Genomic DNA, 26,347 nt, shown 5'->3' with positions numbered 1-26,347 from the left:
TGATGCTTCTCTAAAAGGAACTAGTAACTCCAGTTGCCACTTCAACCCCCGTCAAACATTCAAATAAAGTGTACGATAATTACAAGCGAATATTTTCTAGGAACGTGCCGATGGTGCCCCTAGCGAATATTTTTGGTAATAATTTTAATTTTAATAGGCAAGCCCCTTTCTTCCCATTTCCATTCCAATTGCCATTTCTATTCCCATACCAACACAGCCTCCCTTCCGCTCCATAGCACCAGCTCCCTTAGCGTTTCTCTAACGCCTTCCGGCATTGACTTTGTATTGCACGTGATGGGCCGCCGGCCATGCCCTCTTCAATGTGCTTTTGTTTACCTAAAAAGTTAAGCAATTTATTATTAAGAAAAGTTTTACAAGCCCAAATTCCCTCCGCCTTCCCCTTCCACACCAGCTACCAAGCTTGTTCCCTACACAACTTGTCGTAGAAAATGAGGTTAGGCTTCTAAACCCTGTCGAACATACAACAAGAATAGAGGTTCTGTCGCTTTCTTGCATGCTTTTCTGTCCGTTTCTCTCCTTCTCCGTCTTTATTTTTGTTGTACTATATATGTCTATGATAAATGAGGTTATTAAATAAAACACATAACAAGAAGTAGAAAAATAATAGAGAAACGGGCGAATAGAGAATTAATATTTGTAAGTAACGAAAATTCAACATTTTTTTCTAAAAAAAAGTCTATACAAATAGGCAATTTCATTTAACGCAAAATAAAATTTCCCATATTTAATATTAAACACTTTATGAACCCTATATTAAAAATTAGAATCCGATTTTTGCTTTATTAATAACTTGAGTTACATCAAAATATTTATCCCTTTTGCATAAAATGCCTTGAATCAGTTTTCAATCAATTTTATGCCGAAAACTTGATTTCAAAAGAAGATATATGTAACTAATGAAACTTAAATAGGGATTACAATTTGTGAAACAAACTGAACTAATTAAAATGAATAAATGTCAATCTGCCATGATTAACTGAAATTTAAATTGAAAACTATAGCCTAACCCAGGATGTGGTTTTCTTTCCGTTTGCCGAATAAACATGTAAAATAACTATCACATAATATACCATTGGATACCCTTACAAAGAGCAGTGTAAACTTAGTCATGTGTTTGTAACGCATCAAAAGAGGCGTCTCTGACTTCATAGAATAGATGTGTGTATATATTATATATTACGATCGAGACTACTTTGCTAAGAAATATTTTTTATAATCTAAGAACATAGAAGAATCTTGTTAAGGTAAACTACATAAGAGACAAATATCTCAAAATACAGACACAAAAGAAGAACTTAATTAAACAAATTTTTAAAAGGAAATTACTTATTTTAAAATGCAAAAGTGTATACAAATTCGTCGCAGTTAACGTTTGCTTTTTTCTTTTTTGTCTGTATTTGTTTTTTTTTTATCTCAATCGATAAAAGTTTAATAAGGAAAAAAGCTTTTAAATTCTCACAATTATTATTTATATTTTTTTTGTCGCTGTCCCCATAAATCTTAGTGCAACCGATTAACTAGGCAACAATAACAACTTTTCCCAACACATAGGAAAAAAAATAACAAAATTATCATAATAACAAAAACGGAAGTGCAAAAATTAAAAAAAAATTAGCATTGTAAACAAATAAATAATATATTGACGGGTAAATAAACAAAAACAAATGTACTTTACACTGCTTTTTTTTTAGATTATAAATGCTAAACGGGTTTTGCTAAAAATCAATTTGGGATTCTACCATCATAGGGCATGGGCTAACGTCGAACGTGCCAAAGTGTGTATACCCTTTTTCGACGGACGGACGGACGGTCTTCCAAAGAATGTTCAATTTCAGCCAAAGCATTTGTTTTTGGGCCAATGGAAGTTTTAAAGTTTCGCATGTTATTCTTGGGGTCTTTTGGCCCAACGTCTAACTTAAACTAAAGAACGTTTTTCTCTCAAATGAATTACATATATCCAATTTACCCTCCATCTCTTTCTTTTACATGGTTGTGAAGAGTCAATGACTGCTTTCAATTCACAGGTAGATCCTATATCCTTCCACAAACCGGCTCGAAGGCGAGAAAATCAGATCACAATCGGGGACCACCATTGTATATACTTTAGATGATCGAAAACTTTTCTTCTACCCTTTTCGCAAGGTTATACTAAGTTCGTAATATCGCTGGCTTCAACAATAACTGTAGCTTTCTGTCCTATTGTAACTCGTTAACGTTATTTGTGTTGTTTAGCCTCTTAACTCAGCCTGGATTGCAATCAATTTTGATTATGACAAATATTTCTGTTTAATGGTCTGACAAAAAACGATCGAAAATACCAGTCTAATAAATATTATTCATAATACTAGATTTAATCCATCAGCTAAATTTATTTGAATATCTCTTCATGCTCAGTCAACTTTCCCATCCCCACATTTTCGACATCCCGTTACTATCGTAACACTGGCGAAGCGTTAACCTGGCCGTACATTAAAAATCAAGTAATTAATTTCACACGGAATAAGTTTGCAAACTTAATTGGCTTAGCGTTGGCTTTTGACTGACTCGTAAAGTACATAAGTGGAAGGAGAAAGAGATATGTCTCTATTCAGATACACTAGAGAGGAGTACAAATTCTCGTGGGTAAGAGGAGGCGTAAGCTTTCAGCATTAAACATTCAACAACATTCACATTCACATCCACCGATACCAACAACGATGTGTATTTTTTTTTCTTTCTATTTGCAACTCAGAAAATTGCATACGCTGAACTTTGGCATAAGCTCAATGTTTCATCTCGCTCTTTCTCTATTAGAGTACCATGTCGACGCTTCATTCTACTCCGTTTTTACTCATTCCTCTCCCTCTCCCCCCTCTCTCGCCTTGTGGCTGGGTTAATCGCATTAGAAGTATGCGCGATTTACATGAGATTTTGCGGTAGTTTATTCACTTTTAGTAAAGCTTTATTGTTTCGTTTCGTTTTTAGTTTGTTTTTCTTTTTTAGGCAAAGTATACTTTTACATACTCTAACATTAGTGGAGCTTATTGATTAAGTTTTTGTGCTAGAGCTTATTCAATTTTGAACAGAATAGAGCTATTTCACCTACTGTGTGATCTAGGGACTCAACTTAACCTATTTGAAGAATAGATTACTCTTGACCTGAATGTAAGGGTATTTAAACCTGCGACTTAGCTACAGGTGGAAATTGTTATTTTTTCTATTTATTTTCCTTTTTTGGCGTTTTCATTTATTATTATTGCTGCTATTTTTTCTCGTAAGCTATTAAAACTATGTTAATTAGTGTAATCAGCTCTGAGAGCGAGCCCTGTCTATGTGTGTGTATGTGGATGTGTGTGTTTGTCGTAATTGATTGTTGGGAGTAGTTACAAAAATTTCAAGTGATTGAAATTTGAGATGGTTTATTGCATGTGTGTAAATACTTCACATCATGTGAATTTCAAATTGCAATTGAGTGCAGACAATTGATTGCGAAAATTATTATGATCTGGCTAAAGCGTTAAGAGTGGAGATAGTTATTTGTATTTACCGTTATAGAATCTGGTAAAATGTTAGGCGAATGCATGGCTCAATTAATTGATTTACTCTAAAAGGCAAATATATGGCTAATAGTAACTAAACGTGATATATTTAATTGGACTCTCTATCTTCTATCGCTACTTATTTATCTGTCTAACTTTTATTACAGTCATTGTGCAGTTGTTTTTTTTTTTTGTATTCTCCCACATTTAATAGTTGATGACAAATGTGAAAAATTTTCATCGCCAAAATCAGGGGTAAAAGGGGTCATTTTGTTTGATGATGATTACTGCGCAATGATGATTAGATAGGCAAATGGAATGGAGTGGGTGGAGTCCATTGAAATAATCAGCAAATGTGCACAATGAACCTATAAAATTATAATTAAAATTTGTGTTTGACTTATATTTTATTTACATTGAAAGAGCAACCTACCACCAACTAGTGTGTGGGCGAATTTATCGAGTTTAGGTTTTAGGAATCACTAAATTTTACGTCATTCAAACACTTTACGCAATGATTATACTGCATTTCAGACGTAGCAGAGAAACTATTCGTCCATATGTCGCTACTCAGAACATCCTACATCCTTGAAAAATCTCTAGCTGTATTTCTAACCTAGACTTTATATTTAGCAAGGTTTGTCGTAAAACGAAATTCATTTAACATCAGTGTAAACCATTATCTTAACGTTGGCTCTTAGTATAGGGCTAAACTTAAACGCCTCTGTGCTAGGATAACGAGTTTGAAGACAATTTAAAGATATCAAATATCAAAGTCAATTTCAATACAGTCGATGATATTCTAGATAGAAGTTGACTTGATTGACATAAATCAAAATGAAACTCTAAAAATTTGAATTTATATAACATTTTGAGAATAACAAATAAGTCGGGGATTAATTGCATTGCATAGTTTATTTTGAGAAAGCAACTTGTAAAATTCTTGATTACTTGAATTTGACACTCTTTTTCTCTCTGTGTACCTGTTTGACATGGGAGCGGCGTTCGAATTGTATGCCTGCTGGATTATGGTCATTAATGGCCATTGTTTGGTCAGCTTTGGGAGGCTGTAGCAGCAAATCAGCAGATGTGTCGAATGGTGCTGCCTCTGTTGAGGAGGCTGCTGTAGTTGTTGTTGTTGCTTGTGGTAGAGGTGCTGCAACGGCTGGCAATGATATGGAATCCACATTGCCCTCCATTAGAGCTTCGGCAGCCTGTAGCATATGTGGCATGGGCATCATGGGCATAGCAGGTGTTGCACCAGCTGCACTGTCATTGCTGCCACTATTCCTTAAACCAATTTCAATGACAATTTTATTCTGATTCGTCATAGGATGCTGTTGACTGCCAGAGGACGCGGATGCAGATGCCGCAGACGACGATGATGACGATGAGGTCATTAGACGTTGCAAATTCTTGGGATGCGTTGAGGCTGATATGTAATTGAGATCACTGCGCGACATATGATGCTGCTGCAATGTGGAATACTGTTGCTCCACCAATGCGGCACGTGTCTGTGCCGCCTGATGACCACCATTGGCTGCTGCCGAATCGCTGGCCACTTTTTCACGCAATTTAACAATATTGGAGATATTGATGCTATTGGTTAAAGTGATGCCCGTAATGCAGACCAAAATTATGGTCAACACAACTCCGCAGATGATTAATGTTGGCATGCGAAAGCACTTGTGGCTGCACATGGCGTAGATATGTCTATGTGTTGGTGTGCGTGTGTGTGTGTGTCTGTGTCTGTGTCTGGGGGGCTGATCTCTAGTTGGTTTAACGTTACGTCAATTGCAGAGTTTTGTCCATTCAATTAGATTTGAAAACTATAACTTTTCAATTGGAAGTTCTCTTTCTGGATTTGTTGTATTATTTTTTTCCCCTTTTTTGCTTTAACTTCAATTTTTGTCGTCGTCGTCGTCGTCGATCAGCGTCTGCAGCTTTGGATAGCCGCCACTCGAATGCAGTCGGAAAGCAAAACTGAAGCTGTAGCTACTGCTGCTGTGCAGCTGCATCGCCAGCTCGCTTGCTCTCTATCGAGCTTAACTAATGCACTGCCGCTCCCGCGCTCTCTCCCTCTCGGTATCTATCGCTCTGCTGTTTTGAACTCTCTTACATTAGCGCTGGTTCACCTTGAGGCTTTTCATTGATTGGCATCGAGTTGAGTTTTTCGCGTTTTTTGTTTTTGTTTTTTGTTCAGCTGACGCCGTCGCAGCTGCGCAGCTGCGACAAGCGGCGAATTTGCATCACGTTTTTGTTGTTTGATGTAATTTGTTTTTGTTTTTTTTTCACGTTTGGTGTTTTTGTTTTTTAACTGTTTTTGTTCTTTATTTATCTTTTTTAAAGTGTTGTGCTAAAAATAAATATCAGTAACTGTAACATGCCAACAACAACAACCAGTTTAAATATTGAACTTATGTATGTGAGGAAACATCTGCGAAAAATTTGTCGTTATGAAATTTACAAGAGTTCCAACAGAAGTTCACTTAGTCATGGACTATTTAATTATTTGTTTGATCATTTACCCCCATACATACATACATAGTAGATGTAACGCCATCTGGCTTAAGGCATATTGTTATGGTGAGAGAGAGAGACGGAGAGGGGCAAGTCTCCTCTCTTGTTAAGGTGTTGAATTTACGAAAATGTAAGCAATGTTCATACATGTACACTTAAGCACGCCCCCCTTCCTGCCTTCTTCCCTCACTCCCTCCCTTTCATTAATGCCATACATGTACATATGTATGTATGTATAGACTACTTATAGATATCAATTTCCCTGTCTATCACGAAACGCACCTTAATACCCTTTCATCCAGGCGAATGAGGGGCAAATCCGACATCCCACCACGACCCTCTTAACAAGCAACGAGAGTAAAGGCAAAATATCGTCAGCATTCGCTTCTCATATCTAGCTTTAACTACGTTTCTATACCCTAGCGGAAAATTAGGTATATGCATTTTGTATAACAGTTTGTCATGCATACAATGAAATAGCTTAAATAAAGGAAGTCGGGCAGGACTCGGTAACCCGTGCATGAAAATAATGTTTTTAGGAACAACTTCAGTAAGCTAGTAATCTTTTAAAGAACATTAACTTGTAAGAGTATACAAACTTCTACAAACTTGAGACACTTGATTGTCTTTATCTCGCTCCCTATTTTTTGTTTTCTTTTTTTTTTTTTTTTTTGTTTGTGCTTGGGTCTTAGCATTCATTTCATGGCAACCTGCACACGCATTTCGGTTTTTGGGTCTGGGGACACTTTGAGGATTTAATTGAGCCGACACGCATGCTGCACAGACACACACACACACACAACCACACAAACGCACAGATGTGAATATGGATTGTATTGTTTATATATGCGAGAGGGGTACTGAATCGGTACGAAGTTTTGCGGCATACGCAAAGAAATTTCATTTAATTGCATATTAACGCCTAGGCGAAAATATTTTCGGCCGATTGACACGACAAGTGAGCGACAAGAGGATGAGAGAGAAACGGCGAGAGAAGCAGCGACTCGACATAATGATGCGTGTCTCTCCCTCTCCCGCCTCTTTTTTTGGATTCCGCTCTCATCTTATGTTTGCTCTATTTATTTCAATTAATAAAGCTATAGCCGGTGTCTTATATCAGTTAATGAATTCGAGAACAAAAGGGCCAAAAATATACATACATACATTCCTCGCATTAGGGTTTGATGAGGGCAGGATGGAAAATTAACGGATTACATTTTCAATTAAACATATTAAGTCATTTCAATTAGTTGTAATTAAATGACAAATTGTTTACGCAATGCGTATGAACTGAAAATTGACAGCTGCGAATGTTGTCTGTACACATGTCAGTTTAATATAATGTTTGTATTAATGTTAGATCAGAAATATAATACTTAATAATACTTGTAACCCTAAGAATGATAAAACTATTTAGAAATAATAGCTAAGACTATGTAGATAGGGATGTAAAATGTGCCACAACTCAAATAAAATCCTTGAAAACGCAACGAAACATTCATCAAGCTTAAGCTTAAGACGGAAAATTGCTTTCAACAATCTTTCGACTTTTCGTCTTAATTATTTTCAACAGCTTTTTACCCATGCAGCAGCCCAAGTCCAAATGCAGCTCAAGGCAAACAGATTGCATTACAAGACGAAGACAAACCAAAAGACCAAAAGAGAGATAGGTACAACCATGGGGGAGAATTTGTATGGTTAAGGAGTAGAAGGAGGGTGGTTGGTGGTAGGTGGTAGGTGTTGGTAAGTGGTTGCAAGGTGCAGGCGACCAAAGGGGGTGGCAGGCAAGTGGTTGAGCAAAATGTTGGCCGTTGGCAACTTTATTAAATTTACGCAAGTAAATTGCAATTTTCCATAGCATACTTTTGTGCGCTAGCCATAAAATTGCACACGCTGCGTATGCGTAATGGATAGGACAGCAATTTCCGCAAACGGACAAAAAAAAAAAAACCGCCTCCACTATCCCTCTTAAATTCCTACCCCATAGTAATTGTTATTGTCACAATAGACCTGTCCAGGGCAGACCCAAAGTTCTTACAGTATTCATTCCCTCTCTCTCCCTCATTTGCCCATTACTCATAGTCCTGTTGGCCACAGTTAACTATAACCATACAATTGGTATGCAATATAAGGCAGCAAATGCATCCATACGAAACAAAGCCACATTGGATTTGCAAGACCTACGAATTCAGCAAATTCAAACTTGGCTCATTAAAATGCACATGGAATGAATGATTTTCAGCAAATTTGCAATTCTTTTCGTTATACCTTCTCGTGTTGAATTCATTTAGCAAGAGATAACAAGAACTGAAATCAAGATACATGCATTTTTCCAGTAGCTCCAGCTTTCTGGAGTGTTTGTTCACCATCATTTAGTAAAGCAAATTGGAAAAAGAGGAAAATGTCATAGTTTCCAATGGTTTCGAACTAATGAAAAATGAAGAAAGCATTGTAAGTTCATAATTCCTTTATTAGATTTATTAGTAGAAATTCACAATTCAAATTGAAACTGATAAGACGATTTAGGGCTGATAAGAAGAAAACAAAAAACTAAAGAAAAACAAATGGAAATTTTAATCATTCAATTCAATCAAAGAAAACTGATTTTTCTAAACAAATGAACAAAAACAACAAATCCAAAATCAGCAACGAAAATCTACCTCTAATTGCTCGTTCCTCTCTTTGTTTTTATTGTTATTAATTATCTAATAATTAACTAAATGATTTTGCTTTCGGCTCGTCAAACTGAGCGCAACTTCCACCAGCAAACAGAACAAATGTATGTTTAATTAATATTTATTAATGTGCTCTAAAAGCAGCAGCAGCCGCAGCAAAATGTCATTAATTAAATGCAAAAATTTGATTGAGGGAAAGTTGTACAAATATTTGTACATGAAATGAAATTAATTGAGGGAAAATTCTTTAACTAATTGGAAAATTTTGATGCATAGCTTATATGTATGTATATGTGTATAAAAATGTTGATCACAGATTTTGCAAAAGGGTTTGACTAATTAAAGCCACAATTGTATGACAAGGACATTGAATTGGTGTTTCCTAACCCCTGGACTTCTTTTCTCTTTCAGAAATTGAATGTTTCGGTGGCACACACACACACAAAAATTAACTTGATTTCCCCCTTTCCTTAAAAAAAAGCAAAAGCAAAGAAATAAAAGAAGACAAGAAAGAGATTTTGTTCGGAATTTTTTCGTTTTTTTTTTTTTTTTTTTTTGGCTTAAAAAGAGCTTGGCCAAGGACAAATTTCCTAGCAGTGCAACAGAAGCAGCAGCAGCAGTAGCCTTGGATTTGTTACTGCCAAGAGAGGTAGAGTCGAGTGCAAGGGGAGTGGAATGGGAGGTGATGGGTTAGAGGCAAAACATCTGCTAACCAAAGCCACTGAGAAAAAGAAGAAGAACAACAACAGCAAAAAAACATCAAACCGTGTCACGAAATAAGCAATGCTCGGGTAGAGTTTGCCTACTGAAAGGCAAAGGAGGTAAGGGAATCAGCAGAGGAGGTTGGGGTTATAAGAGTCCCTCAGAAAATGCAAATGACAAAATAATGCGTTCAATAAGATAAAATAGAAAACACCGATAATTTTATACCCTTGCAGGCAACGCTTTACGATTTTTACAAAGTTGCAAAAGGTAAACCCTTGGATAATTATTTTGCTATTATGTATCACAAATGGTCATTTATATTTCCGGCTAAATATCGTTTAGATTCTTTAGAATTTTCAAATTAAGTTCATGAAATTAGTGAGGTGTGCAACTGTCGATTGTAAACTAATTGGTAAAGTCCTTTTTTTTAAAAGTTAAGGGTATGCAAATGAATGTGGACGTCTCGCACATATATAATATCAGGAAACCAGATATTTTGCTTGCTTTTATATTGATTTCGGTTAATTATTAATTCAAATTTAATTAGGCCAATTAAAATTCAATTGGAAACAGTTGTGCAAGGATTACAGGACTCACGGCCCTAAGTTTCATGAAAATCGAAATCGAACTTTATAACTTTACTTTAATATTGATTACTGGATCAGTTCATATTAATGAAATTGGTTCTTGAAAATGATTCTATTTAGCGTATGCAAAAGCCGAAATCTGTGTCAATTTCGACAACAATCCTTTGGAATGGATAAAGTTTCAATCCAATCTAAACAACTGTAAATTTAGGTATGTAAATATTTTCAGATCAAATGACCGAGAGCACGTACTTCTATCGATTAGATTTTGTCTATTTATTTACTGTTAGATGGCCTCTTCTTTATTTCTAGACTTTTCCTTTTTGTGGCACTGGCAGTAATTCTATTTTTTACAAAATGCATCTATACACGACTGTATATGTGTGTGTGTGTGTGTGCGTGTGGCTTTTTTTGCGTGTATGTGGTTTTAATGCAAAACAAAAGAACACAAGGAATAAAAAAAACCAGAGGGCCGGGGCTAACTTCGACCGCGTCAAAGTTTGTATACCCTTGCAACTTTTTTGGTAACTCTATCCTTACCTCTTAGCCATCAATGTGGAAGAACGTTTTATCTAAAAAGGCTTAAGCTTGAGAAAGAAAGGCCTACAATCATAGGAAATAACGAAGATATTGATCAAAGTCACTGTTTTCCACCGATCGTTCCTATGGGAGCTATATGATATAGTCACCCGATCTTTATCAAATTCGGCACAGTCATTAAAATATATATTAAATTAAGAAATGTTTAATTTAAAAGCAATCGCGTTAAAAGTAACGAAGTTATTTACAAAAGTCACTGTATTCGACCAATCGTTCCTATGGGAGCTATATTATATAGTCACCCGATCTTGATCAAATTTGGCATAGTCGCTTATAGGCGTAGTAAACTCTCTAATATTAAGTTTCACGACAATAGCTCAGAAAATAACGAAGTTATTGAGAAAGTCACTGTTTGTGACTTGGCCGTTTGTATGGGAGCTATATGATATAGTCACCCGATCTTGATCAAATTTGGCATAGTCGCTTATAGGCGTAGTAAACTCTCTAATATTAAGTTTCACGATAATAGCATAGAAAATAACGAAGTTATTGAGAAAAGTCACTGTTCGTGACTTTGGGGTTTGTATGGGAGCTATATGATATAGTGGTCCGATCCGGCTGAATCCGAGATATACAACGCCTGCAGTATATACAAGCCTACGTGCAAAATTTCAGCTCTGTAGCTCTTACGGTCTAGGAGGAGTTTGCGTTGATCCAGACGGACGGACGGACGGACGGACATGGCTAGTTGAACTCGTCTCGTCGTGCTGATCAAGAATATACATACTTTGTATGGTCGGAGATGCTTCGTTCTATGCGTTGCACACTTCTGACCAAAATTAATATACCCTTTTTGCAAGGGTATAATAACGGAACAAAAAATACATATACTATATATGTATGTATATATGTATACTATGTATATAGAAAGGACAAAACAGCAGTCAGTCGTCGTCTATTGCAGGCACTTTCAATTATTAAAACTGCAGCACAAGAATAGCAAGAACAACATGGGCACTGCCAATGTCCTTTTTGTCCGCCCCATTTTGTCTGTTGTTGTTTTTCCCCCCCCTTTTAGTTTTTGCAATCCCTAGTGTTTTGTGCATTACAAGAAAAAAAAACTGGAGAAAATTTAAAAAGAGATATAAATTTCAGTTTACTGACAAGGCCAAAAATTAATTAACACGTTTTTAACAACAATTTGTTGACAGTGACACACAGCACAGCAAAGAACAGGAGCAAAAATAGAAACAGCTGGATAAACAAAACAAAATAAAGATAAAGAGAGAGAGGGAGAGGGATAATATGTTATAGATTATTAAAGGAACGTTAGGTAAAAATGACTCAGAGCCAAGAAAAGATATTTCCTGTTGACTTGATCTTAACCGTATTTTGTCTATTAGCCTTTTCGTTTTCTCTGCATCTTTGCTTTTTCTTAGTTTTAGCTTCTTTACTAGTTTTTTTCTTTTGTCCTTTTCAACCACAAATCTTCTCAGACTTCTATTTATATGCTGCAAGAATGTCCGCAAACTATATGCATAAAAAGGATTGGTTTTGGATGAATACCTTTAAGATTATCACATTTTTCTTTCAATTTATGAGCCCAAGCTGTTTGGCCACTATAGCATTGAGTTCGCCATGAGAGTTAAGTCCGGCTCCTATTCACATTTAATGCTTACATCTCTTTTAAAGAACTTTTTTAAATTCTCTTCTGTCTTATTAGTCGTCTTGTTTCTGCACTCCATTTTTGAACACTTTTTTTGTTCAGCTAATCTTACTTGTTTTCTATATCCTATTTCGCTTTCTTTTTTTTTTAGCTGGTCTCTTTCACGTGTTCTTTCCTAGACTTGAAGTTTATTTGTCCTCATTTTCTTCTCTTTCGTGTTCTGTCATCTGACTTGATGTCACATTCCTCCTATATACATACATATATCTCTGTATCTCGCTGTCTTGCCATCTCGCTATCTCTATCTCTCTCCGCGCCATATTTGTTTTTTTTTTTAGGGTATGCAAAATAACGTGGCATACTTTTATGCGTTCCTACCACTAGACACGCCGCTGTCAACTGTCCGCATTTCGCTTCAATTCGTGGGACAAGCGGAGAGTGTGATATGGAAAAAGAAACCGCTAAGCTTTATGACAGTGAAAAATATTGAAAAATTCAATTATGAAGAAATGACAAGGAAAAACGAATCGTCTCGTTGCTAAAGATCAGAACACTATGGAATTTTTTCTATTCCTATTCTCCTTTCATTTCAATAATGAAGTAAATTAACTAAAATATGAATTAATTTTCAATAAAATCCGGAGGAAACTGCACAAAAATTTGTAAGAATTAATTTCCTTTGATGATCTCTGTTTGGCTCTTTATCAATTGGTAAAACTACAAGTCTATTGGCTTAGCTCACTTTATCCACTGTTTCATTTTTATCTCTTTTTGGTCCCTTCTTTAGTCCATTTCTATTTCTTCCTCTCTCTCTCTCTATCCTCGTAGTCTTTGCAGTTTCGCTGTTGGCGCTTAATTGCTTTTTTTGGTCATAGAGGCCGAAAAAACCGCATTTTTTGCTGCTGCTGCTCACATGGCTGCCTCTTACTGCCTGCTACTTGCATTTCGGCTATTCTCCAATTGGTTGTTGGTGATGTCGGTGTCATCGTTGTTGTTGTTGTTGTCAAGCTAAATGGATTTCGTCTGGGAGTCAGAAAGTCAGAAACAGAGAAACAGCCAGAGACAGGCATCAATTCTCGGCTTTGACAAAAGACAGCAGCGTCGAAACGTACAACGAAACCAAAACTAGATTTTGCAATTAAATTGTAACATGGCATGGATACGTTTTCAAGGGTATGGACTGAAAGGAATATTTGGCTAGAATACTGTCATTTCATTTTAAGATCCTTTACATGCATTTAAGGTCAAATAAATCTACATTTACATCCGTTACCTCCATCTGTCAATAAATGTTTCTCTCAAAAATTTTTAAAGTTATTCTGGTTTTGACCAATCATTGATTTTATGTTTTAAGAACTTTTTTTTCTTCAATTTTGTCCAGCAATAAGGACTGCAGGGTATTTCAAGGTCGCCGCTGGTATTAGAACTGTTTTTCTTTGGTTTTTAGGTTCAGTCTGGACAAAAAGTCAACAGTACAAAAAAAAAAGAAGAAGAGAAAAGTTTGTCATCAAGTAAAGCGCAAAACGAAGGAGCGGAAATGTTTCCTGGGCAAAATTGTCGAGTTTTATTTGTTTTTTTTTTGTTTCTTCTTGTACACATACACATATAAAAAGGCGCCGCCACAAGTGTATGATGAGGCGCCAGGGAAAGGCGTAGAAAGCGCAATGAATTATTAATAAAAATAGGGCAAACAAAGAAACGAACGATTCGACAGCAAAATGCAAAAGACTTGTAAGTAATATATATAAGTCACACACCCACACTACACACACCCAGACTACACACACACACACACATAGGGACAGAACGATAAATGTAAAATTGTGCCAACAACTACAAATCAAACGTGTCAAGCCGAATGGATCTTTTTTGGTCTCTTCTATCTGTACTATATATTTATAGGGTCACCCACAATAAACACCAAGAATAAACAAAACTGTGCACAACAAACTTTTGAAAGTCAATCAGTAGAGTTTATCAATTTTGCATTGCAAATTATAAGATTTTATTTTATTTCAACAGACACATTTGAAATGGGTTTTTCTGACCCGTCCATTCGTTCGTATAGACATTTTTGGCGACAATATGCAACAGACTTGCCAACTTGTTGTTATCTGTTGAAAAGGGTTCAGGACAAAAGTCAAAGAATAACAGGCATGTCCTTTTAATTGAAAGATAATTATCTTATGAAAAAATCGACAAGGGAAATGCAAGATCAAAGACCACATCAAAAATCGTGTCTTTAATACTGAATTGAGGATTTTCGGCATGCACATTTATTCTTGGGACTCTTTTTTTAATATCAAAAACAACAACTTTCTTTTCATAATTCGAAAATAATGACGAGATAATAAGACTAGTCCACACTTAGGGAGGGCAAAAATCTGATGCACTTAAGGATCAATAACTTGTAAAGTAAACAGTTATAATTCCAACCAACACTTGAAACTTAAAATTTCCTTTATTTGAAGTAAGCAAGCATTATTGGCATGTCCATTATTTGAGTTTACCGAAACTTGACCCCTTTCAGGTGTTATACTCAGATTTAGATTGGGCGACCCGCTCCATATAATATTAATACAAATTTCCTATTTTCCTTCCGTGTTTACGATTATTATGTTCCAAAAAAAGTATTATTGGCTTTGCGGGACAGGCGAGCAGTTGTCAATGGTTTGATCGAGTACATATTGCTTCATAATGATTCAGATAGAGAATATGGAACCAGCAACACAATAGAAAAAGCCGCATAATAATACATATTAAACTTCGTCATCTGTGAACTGAAGATGGTATTCTATGTTTTTGGGTCGTCAAGGATCCATTTTATGAAATAAATATATGTATGTATGTAAGTTTGAACTCATTCGATCACAGTAGGTAACCAAACTTCTGCAGGGCCAATTTGATAATAATTGGTGAATGTAAGAGGATCTTCCAAATTTAGTTGTAAGTTTCCAAGTTGATCTAATTCTTGCTTTTAAAAAAATAGGGTCTCCTTCGGTCCATTAAAGCTTCTTAATAGAGTTAATGTCAATGGGCTTATATAATTTAATAGCGTAGTATTTGAAATAAAGTGCAGAAAATCAATTCACTTCATTACTATTGTTTTGCTAGCTAAAAATGTGGCATTTAAATTTGACACCAAGATTACAAATAATGGTTTAAATCAGATCAGAATATTTTTTTTGTAACAAAACTGGGGTTTAGCCGGCTTGAGGTCAATAAATAAGTAGTACTAATTTATAAGATTTTAAATCATTAAGGAATTTAGAGTTGTAATGACTATACCATATCTTCCACGCTAAAAGTAGTTGGGAATTTAAACTACATGAAGCGTAAAACGAACGGCAAAGCTTGCACATGGAGATTCCACCTCTTTTACGTGCATATTATTAATATTTTTGTTATAGTATTTTGTAATATATTTAAGTAGAAGGTTTTACAGCATGTGTAAAAACAACAACATGTGTAATACGGCGGGCCTTCCGGCTTGACTTGTCATTAATTGTTAACGCCTAGAAATATGCAATGCAATTAAGCCTCAAATTGTTTCGCACAAAATATCCGATCCTCAAAACTGATTAAGATCTATTCTTGACAACGCGTCAGTTTATATTTTATCAACTACAAATCTTATTAGAGAATTTTTACTGAAATTAATGATTGAGGATTTTAAACTATTTCATATTTCTTAGAAAAATTAAATATTTCTTAGCATATTTGAATTTAATAGAGAACATTTTTGAGAAAAAGAAAGAGCTGTATTCTCAATGAAATGAATCTTTCACGAACATGACATTTTTAAAGCACTTTTTTGTTGGCCATTGCACTTTATGTTGTGTGTGTGTTTTCTTTTTCAATATGTTTCTTAAGCAACAAAAAATTGCTAACAACCATGAAAAGAAGAAACAAAAGAATATGGCACAGTTTGTCACATAGTTGTTACTCTTACGGAATTGAGGGAGGTGGAAGGGTGGCAAAAAAAAAAAAGAAACAAGAAATTGGTGTTGGAGTTCTCACTCGACTCCATGAAAATGTTGTTGCTTTTGTTGTTGCATCAGTATCATACAAGTGGATCAACTGTTGGGCCTGGGCGATGGCTTAGCCTGGGCTTATTCCTAGCGCGCTTAAGTGCACTCGAGTTGCCTGTAAACATAGACTCACACACACACCCACCCACACACACACGCACACACATACATGGACAAAAACAAAACGGAGGAGGAGCAAAGAACATAATATGCTTTTGTCTAGTCCACAAACACAGGATGCAAAGAGTAGAAGAACGTAGGAGGATGAGAGGCAGGAGCCAGGAGCGGCAGCAGTAAAAGGATGAGAGGCATCTGCCTTGAATCTGCCTAGTTATTATGTTACTCAAGTGAAAAATGACGCATTATGCGTATATAACTATGTAGTAAAAAAAGTCTTTCCATATGTGTGAAGAGACATAGTATCTCTCTGCCCCCTCTCCCTTCCTTCTCCTATGTGTATGTGTAGTCAAATGTAACCCCTTGTGGCCACAGACACATACAAACGCACACACACACACACATGGAGAAAGAGTTGTCTATGGCTCTGAGATTTTTGTTTTCCTTTTTCGTTATTTTTTACTACTACGCGAATTTTTCAACGATTTTCGTGTGAAAAATATTTTTCGCATGCTGGGCGCGCTTTCAGTATATATTACGTACATATACATATATGTATATGTAAGTAAGTATATATAAATATATATGGCTTTTCTTTTTGCTTATATGTTTTTTTTTTATCCTGCATATTTTTTCTTTTGCTGTTTTTTTTTTTCTTGTTTTTGTTTCTAAACACCGCAAGGGATTTGCACTCAGTCAATTTTTGTGTGTGTTTTGCGTTTTCATAATAATTTGCAAATGGAAAATTTTTCTATGGAAAAAAAAATATAAATAAAAATTATGCAAACTGTTCTGTACAAAATGCAAAATAATTCAAAAATGTTTGAATCTATGTTAAACATTGTCTCACTTAAAGTGTCTTACATTCATAAAAAGAAATTCACCACCTGAATGTCTGATTGTTCTACTAATTCAGGTCTAAGGATTATACTCAATTAATATTTGAATTACTATTTACAGTCGTCTATATTTCAAATAATCAGGATCACTATCATAAATAATAATAATGGTGGATCATGTGACTCTAAAATTACTATCCATAATTTGCAGTATATCTCAAAATTATTTATTAGTTGACTTCCTGTTCTTCAAAACTGATCAGGGCTTCGTCTGATTAAACTTAATTTTTCAGATATAAACCAAAACTTATTTGAAAATAAATGAACTTTTCACAGATAACACAGAGAAGAGATGGATACGGACTTTTTTTAGGCCCGGTCTAGTTTATTCAAATTGATATAACTTTAATGCTTAAGCGTTGCCTGCAAAGTCCTTTGAAATGCTTTATTTTAATTGGATTTTAATTTATATTTAATATTGTATAATCTTTTTTTAGTTTTCGTATGAGATTTCACTTTAATGAAAACTTAAAAGTATTTTGACGTGGATTAGAAAGAATTTACTATACGTAAGTTTTGCTTAAAAGTCATTAAAGATTTGGAGATAGAAGATATAATATTATCCAATGAAAACTCTTTTTCAAAAATCAAGAGATCAAGGCAAATTCGGCTTTAGCTGAGAAAATTAGAACTGAAAGCAAACTGAGACTCAAGAGAATTAAATTCATTAACATCCAATTAAAATCCAATTGAATTTTATGTTATTGATGGTCACTGGTAGTTGTTGTTGTTGTTGGTTGCCACAAGAAAAAAAATAACAATATAATATAATATTTACAAAATAATTGGTGTCACATCAAACACATTGCACTTCCACATCCGTTTCCGGCGGACTGTTGCAGGACAACAGAGGTTGGCCACAATTAATACCAAGTCAAACAAAAAGTCCGGAATTCTTGTACCAGGCAACAGAACGTAACGTAACGCAACGCAACGCTTTGCAACGCGACGACAACGACAACAATGGGAAAAGGATGTTTTTGTTTCGTGTTTATATTTATGCGCTTTGGCGGAGGTAAACAGAAAGGTAGCGGATGCTGCTGGTAGTGCTGCTGGTGCTGCAGGTGCAGATGTAGCCTTGAATCATTACGAATCGACTTGAAACAACCGGAGAACCGAAGTTAAATAAACCGAAATCGAGACGACAACAACGAGCAACGAGCAACGACAATGCGATATGCAATGCGATGCCAATGCCGATGCTGATGCCGATGCGATGAGCGCACCGAGTTGTGGAGTTGACTCTACCAGGGCAGACGAGATATTAAACGCGCCAGAGCCAAACATCAACACAAGAAGCCAAAGGCAAAGCTAAACCAGAACAGAACAGACCAGACCAGACAGAGCAACACCACCATCCCACCCCCAGCACCCCCCAACCCTTCTCCACCCCGTTATTATTCCGTTTTCCTAGTGATTCCTTTTGACTGGCTGCCCCAAGCCGAACCCGAAGCCAAAGCCGAGTTCAGATGGATTCCTCGTGCCTCAAGTGCGAGTTCGAGTCGCGTCAACCGAAAACGAGTCGAGAGTTGTCGCATTGTAGCCGAATGCCACAATTTATGGTTAGGCAAAAATTAGTTAAGGGAGGAGAATCAACAGCCAAATCAGACGACTACCGTATGCACTACCAATTCTATACATATTCGGATTTCGTAAGCTTGATCATGTTTCATTTATGAAATTTAAACTAATCATTCCTTGTAGTGCATATACCCCGACTACAATCATCGCAAGCTTTTCTTTCCTGCCGCCTTTGCTCTTCTATTTTTACAAATGCATTCGTTTTCGCTTTTCCCGCTCTTTTGGGATTCTCAAAGTATTTTGGCGCCAAAAAATAGCCAAGCATGAAAGCTTTTTTACACTGTGCAACACAAAACAAAACATATGTATACCAATTCAATAGCAAAGCCCCATGAAAAACGTAAAAGCGCCAATGATTGTATTAAATCCCAACAAAAGTTCAAGGAATTCTAAAAGAAACAAGTTTGTTTCAACATCAGCCATATTTCACACAAGGGATTAGGATAACTTAAATACATTTACAAAAAATCAGCTTAAAAGTGAGTGCATATGAAGAATATATTCGGCAGGCTATAAAAAAGAAAATAGAGCTAACTTTGGAAAATGCTGCATTGCTGTTTGATTTTGACAACCAAATATTTGTAGCACAGTGTGTTTGCTTAGCTTAAAGCTTCACGCTCTTTGCTCTTCTCTCTCTCTTTCTCTCTCTCTCTCTCTCTCTGCATCTCTCTTTACTCCTGTGGGGAACAAAATGATAATGAAACAAAACACATGCACGAGAACTACTCTCAGCACTCCCGAGTTACTACGGAAACTACAAGATAAAAGTCTTTCCATATCCCTTCTAATGGAATGGAAGGTCAACAGTAGCAGCTCAATGGGGGGGGGGGGTAAGGTTGGGAGAAGGCGGGTGGAAACATGGCAAAGGGTGAACTTTTCGAAATGACTGATAACCTGCTCCTCTTAATTACACAAAAATCTTTGTGGGAATCAGGCAAATTCAAATGATGCTTTCATCGAGGATTTTCTGAGAATTATCTCAAGAGGTTATTTACACATCTCCCACTTTTCATACCCAGAGAATTATTATAAGAGGATAAGGTATATCTCATGTTCTTGAAATTGTTTTTTGCGTCTCAGGTAGATAAAATTAAGTCTAAATTAAATTTGTGTTATGCCAAAAGGCGTACGTGTCGTATGAGTAATTCGAGTAAAGTAGTTTGACTCTTAAAAATAATAAAGCTATTCGAACTGTATTATTTACATATTTTCTATTGATTTCCAATTCACTACAATTCAATTGGATCTATAAGAGAAGCAAATGGGTCCCAAAAAAAAAAAAAAAAATTAAAATCGTTTACCTTAATTAAGGCAAAAGAAAAAGTGTGTAAGGACTTTAGCATACTCTCTAGACAAACTACTTAAACTATAAGAAAAGGCAATAGAGTATCACATAGCATGGTAATTAACTTCTCTAGGAAAAATGTGTCGCATGTTGCATCCAATCTATTCTAGTTTGTAAGTTTTGTTTTTATCGTTTTGTTTTTGTATGCATAGCACGAAATTCGTTGTTGTTTTTGTGAAAGCCAAACCCACACACTTGAGCCAATTAAATACACAGAATAAACATATAAACATTTACTTTGTACATAGGTACATACATACTTTACTATGTATGTACATATATCGAACGAAAATACATACATACTGCAAAAACTGCGTTTTTCTTTTAGTAGAGCATTAGAGACCCCAGCAACAATCTAAATATCAATGAGTAAATTTAAACAAAGGATTGTTGCTGCTACCGAAAATTGGGTCACTGAACCCATCCATTCAAAAATAGGTGGACGCCTTCAACAAGTTGTTTATGTATGTATGTATATGTTGACCAACCTTCATTACAGACAAATAACTATTGTTTTTGTTTTTGTTTTTATATACCCCGCCGTCATTAAATCTACCAAATGTTTAAATGTTATGCTCAAATAAGCCTGACAATGATTGAAATTGTTCATATGGTGATGAATTTTTAATGTCTATTTAAATGCTATGAACTTTGTATGCAAAGTGAACTCTGCACATGGAGAGTAGTGACTGAGTGAAAAGGTTCGATAGAAAGGAAAGTTGTACCAGTCATATACGAGGGCGGTTCTGAAAGTCGTTGACTTTGGTTCGGCGCACAAGTTGTGACAATTTCAAAGAGCAATTTCTTCCAGAAACTGAGAACCCAGTTCATACAGTAAATTTCTTTCTCATGACGCAATAGTCGATACATTTTATTCCATTCACTCTTGTCAGCCCACAAGCATTGGTCATGCGGCCTGACGTATTTGCTTTTACTGAATTATCAGAAATTAATTATACAATCGAAGGATTAAATGTGAAATTAAAAAATATATTATAATCACAATAACTTGAAAGATAATATAAATGAAAAATTTATTCATTGTGCTACTTTTGAATAAACCTTTTTAATCAGCAGAAGTTTAATTAATATTTTTTTTATCTATTTTCTATAAATAATGATCAATGCACTACGATTATTCAAAATACTAACAAAATCGCGAGATAAAGGTTTTTAAATGTTAAGAAATCTGTAGATTTTGACGTATACATTTTTATACAAATTTTTGACTTAAGGACTTCTACTATTAAGACAAAAATATGTATGAAAAAAAATAACTTATTGCCACGTGTTTCAGCCAAACCTTGTCACTCTTTGAGAGATGATTATTTTAAAAGCAGCATTCAAAGGATCAAGAAGCACCAAGTTTTATCCTAAGCTGACTTTGCCAAAGAACTCCAGAATTGCAATGAATATGCCATGTCTTTAATGCTGAAACTAGTTGGGAACCGTAACAATATAAAAATATCAAAGAAGTTAAATTCGGCTATGCCGAAGTTTATATACCCTTGCAGTCCTTGACAATAATAATTTCACATGTTCAAAATTTGTTTTCTGCAACTCAATTCATTAACATACAAACAAAACAATTTTACTCTTCATACTATGTACAATTTGTTCTTCTTCTTCCCTCATTCCCTAAGCAAAGCAACGCACGCATACACATACAGTTTATGTAGCGTTGCGTCTGTGTGTGTATGCATGTGCTCTGTTGATTTGATGATGACGTAGTAGGCAGCAAGCAGAGCTGCCGGCAGCGATTGAACCGATTTATATAGACTGTAACTTGTGTTCTATTTATCCGATCAGGGTCAAATTTTGGGATCTGAGATTTTATATCAAATTCTATTATATTGGTAAATTTCATGGGGATACTCCAATTTTTGCAAAAATTTTTGTTCCAGAGTTATATGATATAGTAGTCCGATCCCAAAGATTTTCATACTTTATCTCACCCGGGTAAAAAAAGCTCCCAAAAAAAATTTCATCCCGATAGCTCTTAAGATGGCTGAGTAAAACGCGTACGCACCGACGGACAGACGGACAGACGGACATGGCTATATCGACTTAGCTTCTCATGCTGATCAAGAATATATATACTTTATGGGGTCGGAAACGTCTCCTTCTGTGCGTTACAAACATCTGACCAATTTTATAATACCCTCTGCAAGGGTATAACAAGCAAAGACAGAGGCCACCTTTTTTCATACACGGTATATTGACACATCTACCGAAAATTATTTAAAAATTATAGATATTCTTATTGTATTAACCAAATATAAAATACTATGAATATTAAATAGTGCTGCTATATCTTTTATAGCGTTTAGCATATGTATTTGTAAATAACTATATTCTTCTTCTTCTTTTTTATAGTGAATTTACAAAGTCTCATATGTATATATTTACATACATATGTAAATAACCTTAACCTACATTATTAAACAGTTGCAGTGTTTTTTTCAAATATATTATTTTGGACAAAATAAATAAAAAATGCTTTCAAACTGGTTACCAACCAACCAATTGATGGATTAATTCCGACGACTAAAAATTATCAATAGAATACATGAACAAGCCATTAGAACACTAACTATATTTACTTGAAGTTGTCATTCTATGGCCATTTAATGTCATTCGATTAGTAAAGAATCGTGATCAAATTCATATAAATACAGCTGCGAACTTAAAAATAGCACCACTTGCTGAGGTAATGTATTCAAAGGATTCCCTAGGCTTATTTTAAGGTTCTAGGAACATGTGAATACGTTTTTGAACGTAAAATACTTTGTACTAATGGAAGCAGAAAAAAATTCTGTCAAAATCCAACGTTTTCAAAGATTTTTACAAAAAAACTTGATATACTCAAAAAATACCCGAAACTAAAAATAGCACCACTTGCAGTATTTCGCGAAATACCGTATTATTTACCAGGGTAGCATTGTAAAAAACACTTGTTCAATCGACCCTGGATCAAAGTCAATTTTAAAAGCACTTTTAGAAAAAAAAAATCCAAAATATTTAAGAATAATGGGTCGCGGTAAACACTGTTCTGTTGAAAAGCGAAAACTTATCCAAACCCTGATTTTGGAGGGAAAATCTTATCGCGAAGTTGGAAATTTGGTCGGATGTTCCAACAAAATGATCCGTAATGCCATAAAGTTCAAACCCAAGCCCGAAACTCGCGGACGAAAGCCAAAACTGACTCAGCATGAAGTCCGTCGTTTAATCCGAGAGAGTAATAAGGATCCTTTTAAGGCTGCAACTGATTTGAAAAAGGACATCAATGTGTCAACCAGTGTCCAAACAGTTCGAAAATACCTTCGGAAGAACAATCTAAAAGCTTGCAGCCCCAGAAAGGTTCCACTTTTAAACGCCAGACACATTGCTAAACGTCTAAAGTTTGCGAAAGAGCATGAAAATTGGCCTTCCCAAAAGTGGAGAAACGTACTGTGGACTGACGAAAGTAAGGTTGTCATGTATGGTGGAAAAGGCTCTAGAGCATACGTCCGGCGTCCACCAAACTCGGAATTCAACTCCAAATACACCCTAAAGACTGTAAAACATGGCGGATCCAGTGTCATGGTATGGGGCTGTTTCTCCTATTATGGTGTCGGTCCAATATACTGGGTGAGAACGATTATGGATCAGCATGTTTATGTGAATATCTTGGAGACGGTGATGCTACCATACGCTGAGGACAATATGCCGCTAATATGGGTCTTTCAACAGGACAACGACCCTAAGCACACCAGTAAGAAAGCCAAGCAGTGGTTCTCAACGAATTCTGTTAATGTAATGGAGTGGCCGGCACAGTCACCAGACCTAAACCCCATTGAAAATCTGTGGTCTGACATCAAAAAGGCAGTTGCTGTTGCAAAACCAACCAACAATGAGGCGCTTTGGAAAGTAATCCAGGAGTCCTGGAGGAAAATTCCGGTCAAACGCTGTCAAGACCTGGTTGACTCAATGCCAAGACGTTGTGCAGCGGTTATTGCCAATAATGGCAATGCAACAAAGTATTAAGTTTATTATTTAATACTATTTTTAATATCTAATCATAACTTGTTCATGAATTTGGTTTTTTTTCTGTTATTTTTTAATTTTGAGTAAATATTTGAAAAGTGGTGCTATTTTTAGTTTCGGGTATTTTTTGAGTATATCAAGGATTTTTGTAAAAATCTTTGAAAACGTTGGATTTTGATAGAATTTTTTTTGGCATCTATTAGTAGGAAATATTCTACGTTCAAAAACATATTCACATGTTCCTTGAACCTTAAAATAAGTCTAGGAATCCTTTGAACACATTACCTCAGCAAGTGGTGCTATTATTAAGTTCGCAACTGTATGTAGGTATAGCAGATACTTAAGAGAATAGACAACTTCTAATAACAACCTATCCCATGCCCTTTGGGCAGAAGCAAGGTGGCGATCGTTTGATCGACAGGTGTTAAAAAAACTTGAGAGTCTTCCGCCCAAGGCAAATTGTATGACGAAACTGTTATAGAACCATCTATCTCAGCAATCACACAAAACCCCTCGACTTTGTATCTCATTAGCATTTTGAAAAAGAGAAAAAAAACAACGCGTTTTGATTGAAGCTAGGTAAAGAAGCAATACAAATCTATTTTGAACTGATTGTTAACTTTCACTTCAAGGTGAATTTATGTTGTTGTTGTTATTTTGCTTCTGTGTACTTTACAATTGAAAATTGAAAGTATTTAAAAGTCTATTAAAAAGCATTTATTGATATATATCAGCAAATTTATTGCTCTCAATTACACACAGACACACACACAGAACACAAACCAATAGAAACAAAAGCAATTAAATAAATTCTATAGAAATAAAAACAAATCAACGTTAAATCAGATTGCACGTGAATAGTCTATTAAACACCCTGTAATAACTGCAAACTGATTTTACTAATCTACATATATGTACACACAATTTCTATAAAAATAAGAATCAAAGTGTAAAAAAAAATAAAATAAAATAAAAAAAAAAAAAAAAACACCGACAAGTAAGCGAAATATATCCAAATATAAAATATTTAAAAAACACAAAACACACGTTTTTTATATTTATTCGCAAAGCAAGTAATAAACAACGCAAGTTCCAAAGGTCGCTAAAACCATCAACTAAAAACAAATATAGCGATTTGTCTAATTTTCGGCTTTTGAAAATGTCTAACATAGCTCAAATATACCCTTTATAAAAGGAGGGAGAGAGAAAGATCTAAAGTTAGAGGGAGTGTGAGATCTTTTAATTGTTGTTAATGATTAATTCGTCTTTGTTTTTATCCATTTTTTTGCTTTTTATACAGTTTTACGATTCTAGGTCAGTGGAATAGAGCCAAAGCCAGACGAGAAAGAAGAATGAATAAAAAAAGAAATACAAGAATTTTTTGCCAGTTGCCATGATCAGGTGAATAGACAGATAGATAGATAGATAGACATCTGACCACACAATCGGATCGATTCATAAACCGAGTGAAAGTTGGCGATTTGAAAATTTTAGTTTCCTTGGAAATTTTTGCCATGTATGATTTGTATGTATATATAGAAACATATCACTAAAATATTATACACATTTAATATGGTATGAGTATGAGCACTATACATACATATTTTTTTTTGTGTGTGACGGGTGTTTGTGTGTGTAGGTTGTTTCTATAAACAATTATGGCAAAGAGGCAGCAGCGCTATTTCATTTGTTGTCAACTGGCCAAACAGCGCGTAAGGAAGTGGGAGGGGGTATTTGTAGTACACATATGTATGTATGTACATACATACATACATACATATATGAATAACTATATATAAATATATGTATGTACACACATTTCTATGTTCATACAGATGTGCAAAACAACTATTGGAATGTTGATAATTACTAACGATGCAAAAACTCAGTTTTTTATTGTATACACTTTTATGATTTCATTGAGATATTGGCAAAAGGCAGAGTAAACAAAAAAGTCTGTGTGATTGTCTATTTTCTGGATCAATATAGACATCTCTATTTGTCTGTCCTATTCCCCGATTCTAGTAGAAGAAATTTCTTTATTCTTTTTTTTTGGCATAGTCAGACAACTGTTGGTTTGTTAGGGTATGCAGGCTTTGGTGTTTGGCGAAAATAA

At 35.2% G+C, this 26,347-nt stretch overlaps 1 protein-coding gene across 5 annotated transcripts in view; it reads right to left on the bottom strand.

The window, feature by feature from the left end:
- Positions 1 to 26,347, bottom strand: part of alpha-Man-Ia (alpha-Mannosidase class I a) — a 60,059-nt gene that overhangs the window by 31,299 nt on the left and 2,413 nt on the right. The window contains exon 1 of one of the 5 annotated variants that reach the window (XM_068298391.1): positions 4,523 to 5,667. The exons of the other annotated variants lie outside the window; for them this stretch is intronic. Coding sequence (XP_068154492.1) covers positions 4,523 to 5,239 — 717 coding nt within the window. The 5' untranslated portion in view covers positions 5,240 to 5,667. Of the gene's footprint in view, positions 1 to 4,522; positions 5,668 to 26,347 lie in introns of those variants that run through there. 5 annotated transcript variants of the gene reach the window in all.

The sequence above is a fragment of the Drosophila tropicalis genome, unplaced genomic scaffold (genome assembly GCF_018151085.1).
Source record: "Drosophila tropicalis isolate 14030-0801.00 unplaced genomic scaffold, ASM1815108v1 contig_867, whole genome shotgun sequence".
Classification (NCBI taxonomy): Eukaryota; Metazoa; Arthropoda; class Insecta; order Diptera; family Drosophilidae; genus Drosophila; species Drosophila tropicalis.
This window is presented reverse-complemented; position numbering and strand designations above follow the sequence as displayed.